The following is a 10,740-nucleotide window of genomic DNA, read 5'->3' as shown; positions in this document are numbered from 1 at the left end:
TGCCTTTATCATGTGCAAGCCACAGCATTCAAAGACCTGCAGTGTTGGAGATTTGAGCGTCGATAGAGAGATCTTCCTAAGCATTGCCCCTAGGTATGCATAATTACTAGGCCTAGCACGACCAAAGTATGAAGTGTTACTCAATGACCTGTTGCAGAATGGAAGATCTCATCAAATACTTCCATCATACAAAGGGGGGAAATCCAGCTATTTTTTTAGTCTCTGCAGGAGTGCCCAACATTGACCCAAAAATACACAAAAAATAGGGGGAAAAAAGCTAAAACAAGCCCCCTAACTAGGCCTGCCCCTAACTCGGTTGCTAGTGATTTTTGAGAGTCATCAATTGCTGTGTAATGATGTCTTAGTGGAAGGATCTTGCATACCTAATCTCGTTAAAAACGGTTGACCCCCACCTTGCCACCCTCTGCATGGTGGTATCATGGACTGACACTTAACTTGATATTTGTTTCACATGACTCCTTACGTCACATAACCGCTGACACCGAATTTCAGTCCGATCTGATTCTCGATTTTGCCACCAGGGGGCTAAAACTAAAAGAAGGGTAAAAAGTTCAATATCTCGCTTATTACTATCTCATTTTCGATGATATTTTTATGGTATGTTTTCCTAGCAAGGATACCTCACATATCCTACGGGTCTTGATTTGACCTTATTTTCAGGGTCACAGAGGTCAAATAGTGTAAATTGGCCGTTTGAGTGTAACTATGGCACGTTTCTTAACCGCTAAAGCTATGAACTTGAAATTAGGTACACATGACTCCCTATGTCATGTTACCTCTGAATTTTGATCCGATCTGATTCTCGACTTGGCCACCAGAAGGCCAAAACTTAAAAAAGTAAAAAGTGCAATATCTCGCTTATTTGTGACTTGTTTTGGATGATTTTTTTATGGTAGGTACTCCAAGCAAGATTACATCACATGTCATACTGACTTCGCTTTGACCTATATACTATACATGCAGCATGTTTCTTAACCTGGATGAATTCCTGACCACCAAATATCTAGACGGTGAGCACAATGGCCCCTGGCTGTTTCATTTCATTTGCAACTAGTGTATGATGTGCAAACGTTGAATCTCCCTTTTTCTTTTTCCCCACAGCTGGCGGTAACGATGGGATACACAGTGACCTGTACATTATGGCTCAGAGCCTGGAGCGTGCGTTAGTTACCATGATGAGTAATGGAGAAGCCAAGAAGTTCATTGAGAAAATGCTGAATAGCATTCAAATTCATGAAGGAATCACTGATACTGTAGTGACGCATGAGAGTCCAGTGAATTATTCATACACAAATGGTAGAGTCCAGTTTGTTGAACCCGATGATGTTGACACATGGGAAAATGATGAGGTTTCTGTCGTTAGCGTGCAGCGCCGCAGGACATCAGCAGCATGGTCCTCGATTGATTCTGAGGATCCATCCGTTTGTCCTTCAGAAATTCATGGAATTGTTCCCGATCATATCTGGTATTTGCATCACTATCCAGGCTTTTTCATTCTTAATGTAGAGTGCAAGCAAGTTGCTGATTATAGCTCTAGGATTCAGTGCATTCATCAAATGTTAACACAGATGCATTTTCAAAATTCTTCTTTTGGTCTTTTGATTTCTAAAAAGGGTTGGCATCTAATCCTTATAAGGAAACATGATGACATATTCTCGGTATATCAAATGAGTAGTTCCCTTATTAGTTTGGAAAATTTACACTTCAATGTACAGAGTTTGAAGTCATTGTGCTGCTGGTTATATAGACTCATGAATTTCAGACTGAAATGTTTTGCAGGCTAGATATAAATGCAGCAAGATCGAAATAGGTATAGGGCCATTTCATGGTATTTGTGAAGTGGTGTTGAAAATAAAAAGGGTCGAATCTCAACAAAAAACATTTGGATGTGGACATTTGGCTGGATCTTGATTGATATTGTTGAGTTCTTCAATTCAGATACTCACGAGCAGGATAACCGTTCAGGATTTAACCGCGAAGTTACTATTTATAGCTCACAAGGTCATTTGCATAAGATATTGATGACGTTTTAGTCACGTGACAGTCGGACATCGACACTTATTTCTACGCATTTGAGCTTATTTCAAAGTCAATTATCTTTGACCCTGCATTGTTTTAGCATGAATGATACCATAGAGTTAGAGAGAGAAATATTCAGAACAATTGTGTAGTATTTCCAACACTCGGACATGTGCCAGATTGAATCTAACTGCCCTAGTTAGAAAGCCTGAATCCATTACGAAACCGCATGTTTGTCCGACATTGCCTGTAATTCAGCGATGGGGAAATAGAGGGCAGCAGCTGCAGTGACGTCATCTTCGCGGAATGCTATTCAGACACACACGAGCAGGATAACCGTTCAGGATTTAACCAAAGACGAATTTAATCATTGGTATACAACGGTACTTTTATTCACGGAGGGGCGTATCGGTAACCACAACTACATAAAACACATGACTAATACCAGGCCGAAGACAGGTAGGGCCAAAGACAAGTTGTGCTAATAATGTCTGATGCAAACATGACAGATATTACTCACTGAGTATAATTGACCAAGTTGAGTTGCAAGTAGGGCTGGATCTGGATTGATGGTACTCGGCAATATAATTGACTAGGTGTTGATATTAATATGAGCTAGACTGTACATTGTAAAAATAAAAATTTAATGCTTGTTCTTATATAGCACTTTTATACTGTACTGCCTCAAAGCACTTTACATTCATCACCCAGCCTAATCCAGAAACCTTCTGTAGAAACCAAGGAGCACACAATCCGCACTGCTTTTGGACATTTCGGGCCAGTTGAAAGTACCGAGTGGTACCGGCCAACCTTCGACCCCCATCACCTTCGGACGCTCTTCCACTGTGACTGCACGCTTCCCGTGTACCTCTCATTGGAAATTATACCTTAGTAGCCCAGTGATCTCAGCATGTTTTTGGTTTTGGAACTGGCCTCATGTGAAACCTAAAAGCCACACTATTTCTTGGGAGGGTGTATTACATACATTGTATAACCTCGCCATAATCATCTTATCTTGATAAATGAATAAAATTAATTCGTTTGATATATCATATTTTGTTCCTTGTTCATTAGTTTTATCTTGTTTGTTTGAAACGGAAATGTCTCTTGCATGAACAGGAATTTGTACATAAGTCTCCACCTAAATTCTGGAAGCTTTAAAGGACTTTACAGATTGGACAAGGAGTTGGAAGTGAATGTATTCCTCCATTTTGGTTGTGACTTTGTCCTCAAAAGATGAAACGTCAACACTGCTTTCAGATTTTGAATTTTGAATTTTTTGTGCAATTTGTTGATGGAAACTACTTATGTCGAAGAGGAGGCGACTGGGCAGCCGACAATGTTTCCCTCATCTGAAGGATGTCCAAACGTCACTACCAAGTCATCCAAAGAACCGTATGGCGATGTATAGGGGAAACATCATCCTAGGGGAAATATTGTCCTCTCGGAGGCATGTCCAAATGTAAGAACCAAGCTATGCACAGTCGCACATAATGATGACCGGCGAAACAATGTCCATTCTGAGATAATATGTCCTAACGCCACAACTAAAGCAATTAGGATGATACTCGGAACATTGATAGGGGAACAATCAACATTGTCCTCTCGGTGTCCTACTATGTACTGCCCTTTACCAAGTCATCCATGGGCTAGATGACGGTGTAATAGGGGAAACATTGCCCTCTCTGATGTATGTCCAATCTTCGAGGTATTTGAGGATAATGTATGCTATTAATTGTATGTACAGGCATGATGAGGTGCTAAGAAGCCAACCTCTTTTTCCAGGGGGTCAATGAGCTCCCCACTTCCGGTGGTCCTCTTATTAATCCCTGGACACATCTAAAAATAAAAGCTCTGTGATTAGTTAATGACAATTTACATAAATATCGATGACGTCACTCGCTATCATGTGTCATTTTCTCATTAGCATATGATGATGAACACATAATTTTTTATTTTGCTTCTGGTGATCATATGAAGAGCAATCCAAGCCTCTGGGTTGAATTCTCGTTCTTGACCTTTGGTTATAACTACTGTGTAAATTTCCCAATTGCGGCAAATAAGCAATGGATTGCGCTGAGATATTTTTACGACACTAACGAGAATATCAATGACACATATTTACCATTTGCTGCATGATTATTGTGAATTAACTGCAACAAAAACTTGTCATCAGGATTAAATGACAGTCACGTAGATTTCTTTATATTGTCATGTTGGGATCGTACATCATAAATGGAGCTGACGAATCACATTCTTTTATATAGTTTATTCACCACAAGAATCCTAACAGCGGTGCACTTCACGGCAAAGGTTGGATGAACAGCAAGATAACTCCGAAACTCAAGGGAAACTCAAGCGTGGCCTATACAGACGGAGGTCCGCGCACTTCTGATGGCTTGACCCAGTTTATACCTTGACTAGCGTCCTTCCACGTGGTCACGTGACGGAGGGTCCTAATGCCGAGGCTCCTGATGGAGGGGTCTAAACTATACATAACATCCCTCTTGTTCAAATTACGGACTTGATTAAGACAATAATAGTTTAGACTTAAAGCAAGAACAAGTTGTTTTAAAATCTTCAGAAGTGTTTATACATTCCGACCACTGAGGCATTCAAACTTCCAAAGCGTTATTACAGATAATCGGAAACAGGGATACCGTGCTTGATAGTTTAAGTAATAACGTTTAAGATGCTGAGCTAATGTCAACTAAGTTTAACAGAGTCAGAGAATGCAGTTCCACAGTGGAACATAATTAAACTGGTCATCCGAATACATCGAGATAGTAGACACAAAAGCACAAGAAAGCGAGCACAGCTGGCCTGAAATGAAATTGTTAGTTATGCAGGGCTTAGTATCACTACTGTAATCTTAAAAGGATTGGCCTTGTTCCAAAAAAAAAGTTGTTAAAAAAAAATTGAAAGAAAAAATTTGACAACAGACATTGCCGAAAGATGAGAAATTTCTACTAAAAACTTCTCAAAAGTTTGTACAAATTCACCAATAATTGCACAAAGTTTAATTTTAAACACAGTTCTGCGCGAGAACAACAACAATGATTATCAAAGAATGCACTGTCATTCTAATGTCTATGCATCAGTGTAACCATAGTGACTGTGTACAAATGTATGGTGGCTATGGCTATGTACACAATGTACTTTAAGGAATGTCAATATTGACATCACATGACTTTCCTGGAACTGAATCCTAGAAACAACATTGAGTGCATTGTTAGACAGAATTTTTGGGACTTGGCCCAAATAATGCAATGAAAAAAATACCAAAACACTATGCTCCAAAAATATTACACACTAATACTCACAAATCCACAAACACGCTTTATAGTGAGGCGATATGATGCTACGTACTCAAATTACCATTAAAAATTGGCCATTTATTTTTAATGAGGTAATTATGATATTTTTATTCAGTAGTTGGAGCACACCTGTGTGTACTTTCGATCCTCATTTATGCTGAAGGGGTTGTTGTCGTCCTGGGTGATGCACAATATCACCCAGGCTCTATCTGGCGATGCATAACATCACCCTGGGTGATATTGTTCATTCGTTTCGCGATTGGTGACGAGGTTGTCAAATCGTAGCATGGTACTTCTGCTATATACCGTAAACGACCGCGCACAGCGAATAAATCCTCGGCACCTTTCTCATGTTTATTTGTTAAACGCACATATTTTTGTTTGATTTCCCGTCCTTTGGCAACTAAAGATGCCCTTTCGACTTCGGGAATAGCTGCCAAATGATGTTTCAAGTCGCGCTGGTGAACCAGATGAACGGCCGCCATTTTTTTTTTGGCCATGAACATTTCCACGTCCGCCGATTCGACAACCCTGTCACCAATAGCGAAACGATTGCATAACATCACCCTGGGTGATGTTATGCATCACCCAGATAGAGGCTGGGTGATATTGTGCATCACCCAGGACGACAATAACCCTTTTGGCCTCATTTATGACCGAGCAAAGCTTTGTATACGCACAGGTATCAAGGCATTGACTTGAAAAGTTATGACTCCATTGTTCACTAATAAAACTACTTTTTTGTACTGAACTCTGAATAATGAGCACTGCTCGCACACAATTGTGGAAGAAGAACAACCCTATAACCACAAAAGGCAAATTTATACATCACTAATGACTTCAAAAAGTCTACATGAAAACTAACAAAAACCTGATGGTTTTCTCACCGATATGAATACCTTGAAGATTATACACATGCATGGTTTCTCTACCATACGAATACTTGTATGCACCGTTGTAAATAGTGTATCACTTGCAAAGAATACAGGTGCTTGATCAAGTTTTGAGGCGATCCAAGACATCTGACTCGATTGTCTGGATCCAGGATGGCTTCAACTACTTGTGGGCAGTTGATACCACACTGCGGATCCCACCAAAATCTGTATGGCTTGTCACGCAATGGGACAGACAATAAGAGCTGTATGTTGGCTCCTTTGAACCTAGCTCTTTCAACAGTATACACAGCTTCAGAAGATGGGGCATTTTCTAAGACCTTTAACAATGTTTGTTGTTGCTGATCAGAGAGTTTGCACGGCGCAGCAAAACCATTGTTGTGTTCCAAACATTCCGCATAAGACTCCAAATCCAAAGGATTTGCCTTAGCATAGAATATCATTTCACAATCCTGAGCGGAGGGGAGCTGTTGACCAAGCTCATCTATGAAGTTGTACTCAGTAGTACAGTTTGTCGACTTGACCTCAGTGTTCTCATTGAACCTCAAAGCCTGTCGCAATTTTTGCAAATTGCTGATGTTTTCATGATCCGTAGCTTTCAAGAATGCTGGTTTTAACAACATCCTTCAAAATTCTACCTTCCAAGTCTGACAAGATGTAGTGGGTGCGATCAAGAACCTGATGAATGACAAAAGGACCTACCCAAGACGCAGTGAATTTCTTTGCGTTTGCAGTCAAGGAGGAGCTGGATGGTTTATGCAGATAAACCAGTTGACCTTGTTCATAAACCTGACACTTATGAAGCTTTTGAGCAACCTTCTGATTCTGAGTTTGTTGTTGATGATCTTGCAGCTGTAACATTAGCTTAGAGACATTCTGAAATATGTCTTTCAGATGTTCAATATACTCAGATTGCGAGTGTGACAATCCCAAGACTGGTTTGAAATTTAGTCCGGTAATGTCTGTGGGTTCACGCAAGAAGAAAAGGTAGAATGGGCAATGACCACCGAGGTAACTGGAGCAGAATCAGTTGAATGAATACTGAGCAACACTGTAATAGCGAGCCCAATCTTGTCCATATCGGCTGAGATTCACCTTGATCAAATTGGCAACTGACTGAATTTGACGCTCAACATGAAGAGAGCCGTGATTCCCGACTGAAATGATTTTCTGAGAGATGATAAGAGTTTCACACAACAGAGTAATGATCTTGCCGGTCAATGATGTCGCTGCATCACAGATAATGACTTCGGGAATACCAAAAGCACACAGAACACGCTGAATGAGAACTTCAGCTATTGTCGCTGCCTCTAAATTCTTTAGGGGCACACAGACAATAAAACAAGTTGCTGCACAACTTACTACCATTAAGTTACGGTAACCTGATCTGGACGGAACCATTGTTTTGAAATCTAGTGAGATTGTCTCAAATGGACAATATCTCGCAGGAATCCGCTCATGGTATGGTCTGTCCTTGTCGGCTTTCCCTTTGAATTGCTGACAATTGCTACATCATTGAATATATGATACACTCCTCTGGTACATCAACGGAAGAAGAATGGTGACGTCTGTTGGGCAATGCGAAACTGTTGACCGTCAAATGGCAAATTGTAATCCCGAATGACCTTACGCTTGATGACTTTTAGCACTTTGTTCAGTTCAGCTTGATTAGGTATGAGGGGCAGACTGTGAAAAGCGCTTTTGAGCTCAACTTTACAGTTTGAACGACCTAAACGAGCTAGAACACTTTGTAGGCTGACAAAATTTTGATTGACAGTTTTGCAACGACTATTCAAATACCTGAAATCACTGATTATCCTCTTGTCAGTTGTACCCTTTTTGCCAATCAGCATGACCGGGCTGCTGTAGGCAGAACAGCCTTTCTTCAAGATACCAAGATTTACCAGCTTATTGAACTCTTTGTCAATTTGCTTGCGATTTTTCTCTGGGATAGGATACGGGCGGACGAAAAATGGACTGTCATCCTTCAATTGGATGTCCACTTCAAAATTGGGGCACGTGCCAATTTCGCCGTATAGGCTGAATGCCTCTTTGTTCCGTAGAAGAAGCTCATACAAGTGCTGCTTCTCATCCGCACTAAGAGTGCTACCTTGCAGCGAGATTTGCTGCTCAATTATATCCTGGGGTGACAACTTGGAGATGGGATCATCAATATCCAGGTGAGGGTACGTAAGCAGATTTTTATAATGAAGGTCAGATACGCACTGTTCGCGTGTGACCCCATTATTCAAAGAGCCACGAGGGACCAAGTGGGTGGCATGAATATGATCTGACAAATCAGTAAACGCAACAGGAAGATTATCACGGAAAGTGACATTTTTCTTGGAATTGTTCGTAACCCGGATAATGGCTGCACTTTTCCTGAGCTTTACCAACATGTATGATGGACAATATTTGCTGAACTGCTCGGTAGGCTGCAGCAAAACCTCAGTATGCTTGAGCAACTTAGGAACTTTGCCTTTGACTACAATACTCCTAGTCTGACCTGGTCTCAAAGTCACTGTCTGTACAGGGGTGAACTGGATACGCCTGGGTCTGACAGTTAAGGTACTGGTTGAAAAGTCAAGTGTACCATTCAATTCCGACAGGGTCCGAGCACCCAAAAGCAAATCTGGTCCGGTAAGGTTGTCTGCAACAACAGCATGAATGCGGAGCTTATGACCTTGGATAAGAAGCTCAATATTTATAGCCTTTGTGGCATGCACGAATTCACCGTTTCCTATGCGAAAATGTATTGGATCAATGTCCATCTTGGGCAATTTTGAAAGATAAGGAGACTTGTTGACAGATGAACCAGAAACTAAAGTGCGTGTTGCACCTGAGTCAACAACAATTACTAATCCCTGCTTAGGGGGAGGTAGCCTTTTTCATAATTTTGTGTAGTGAGTTTTAGATCAATTGGCTCTGGTCCCAAGTATTCAGATTCATGGGATGAAGAATGTACAGGATTATTATTTAAAACATTGTTACAACTAGGGGGCGACACAATATAGCCTGTGACCGTCCCCTATCTAAAAATGTGGCTGATAACTAGTATAGTTGGTCGTCTGTTGTTGTCCTTGATTGTTGTTAGCAGAAGGGTCCCAGTAGTTTTGCTGTTGATATGGCTGCTGCTCAGACGGGCTATATGTAGGCTGGTGCTGATAATTTTAGCTTGGTGGACGTGGTCGTTGAAACCTGGTATTTGCTGCTCGGGCTGCTGGTGGGACGAAGTCAGAGGGGAGCTCTCCTCGGGCGACTTGAACCTGGAAGCGGTGGCAATAACGCCAGAAATGACCAGTGCGGCGCAAAAATGGCAGGGGTGGCTTTCACGGGTTCGTGGACGGCTTGGGGATTGCGACCGTTTTCGCTGCTTGTGGGCGTAGTCGTCGCTTCGAGACGGGCGGCTGGATCGCGGGTATGGCGATGTGGGTCTTGGACTGCGTGGTGCGTCTATGTCCTGGCTTTGGAAAGCTGCCTGGGCCTGCGGTGGCGAAGCTTTGTCCATCTTCAGGTCGTCCAACTTGGCTAGGATGGCATGGAGGACGTGGTCTGTGGCATTGGTGGCGTGAACTTGGTCCGCTGCTGTTGAGAAATGTACGCGATGTGGCGTGATATCAAGGAACCGCTGCGCACATTCGGCGATGGCGTTTGAATCGTCGTCAGCATCCATTGCCATGATAACGGCTTTCTGACAATCAGGAGGCAAGGTTTGTAGCAGTTTGTTTTTGATCTGGTTATCATCAGACCCAATGTGGAGTGCAGCCAGCCTTATTTTACTTAGGTGCTGTTGTGCAGTCTGGTTTGCGGTGTAAGTAATCGACTCAAACTGCTGTACATTGGCAAAGTGGGGGTGGGTAGGGGAAAACCTACTCAGAAATTGTGCCTTGAGGTCAGGCAAGTCCTCAAATTCTTGGTCCTCGGCCCAAAGGCGAGCATGTTTAGACAGGCGACACTTGAGAAGGCGCACAACATTGTCCATAGCATCGTCATCACCTGGTTCATGCAGGTTATGTGCCTGAAGATAGTCATGGAATGACAGCCACCAAGATGTGGAGAGTTCATGAATTAATACTTCACCATCAAAGTATGGAGGCAATAAATCAGTGGGGCGCAACGCCATTTTGGTTTATGTTGTCAATCTATTATATTATGGGAAAAAGATAATTCTCTATTGGAGGATGGGGGTGGTGATACTGTTCAGTTGGCTGGAAGAAAATGCTGAAATGGCGGTGAAAAGTTAGTTACATCAGGATGTTGCATGTACTGGAATGGGCGGAAAAGTTAGTTACAATACATTTCAATGGCGAGGGGCGAAGGGGCTGTCTTGGTGAACTGAAACAGGGCAAGAAATGTTATCACAGCATGGTAATCATAAGGCAAATCAACAATCACATGTAAGTCTATTAAGGAACAGTTGATCCATAGCCTCTGCTGGAATGTCACTTGGTGATGTCACAATCACTAACAGTCGGCAAAGTTTTGAATGA

At 41.9% G+C, this 10,740-nt stretch overlaps 1 protein-coding gene across 1 annotated transcript; it reads right to left on the bottom strand.

The window, feature by feature from the left end:
- Nucleotides 1-7,794: 7,794 nt before the first annotated feature.
- LOC135497682 (uncharacterized) lies at nt 7,795-9,021 on the bottom strand. Its single transcript, XM_064787513.1, has one exon. It carries the CDS (start codon nt 9,019-9,021, stop codon nt 7,795-7,797), a length of 1,227 nt encoding a protein of 408 aa, XP_064643583.1.
- Nucleotides 9,022-10,740: the final 1,719 nt, after the last annotated feature.

The sequence above is a fragment of the Lineus longissimus genome, chromosome 13 (genome assembly GCF_910592395.1).
Source record: "Lineus longissimus chromosome 13, tnLinLong1.2, whole genome shotgun sequence".
NCBI lineage: Eukaryota > Metazoa > Nemertea > Pilidiophora > Heteronemertea > Lineidae > Lineus > Lineus longissimus.
This window is presented reverse-complemented; position numbering and strand designations above follow the sequence as displayed.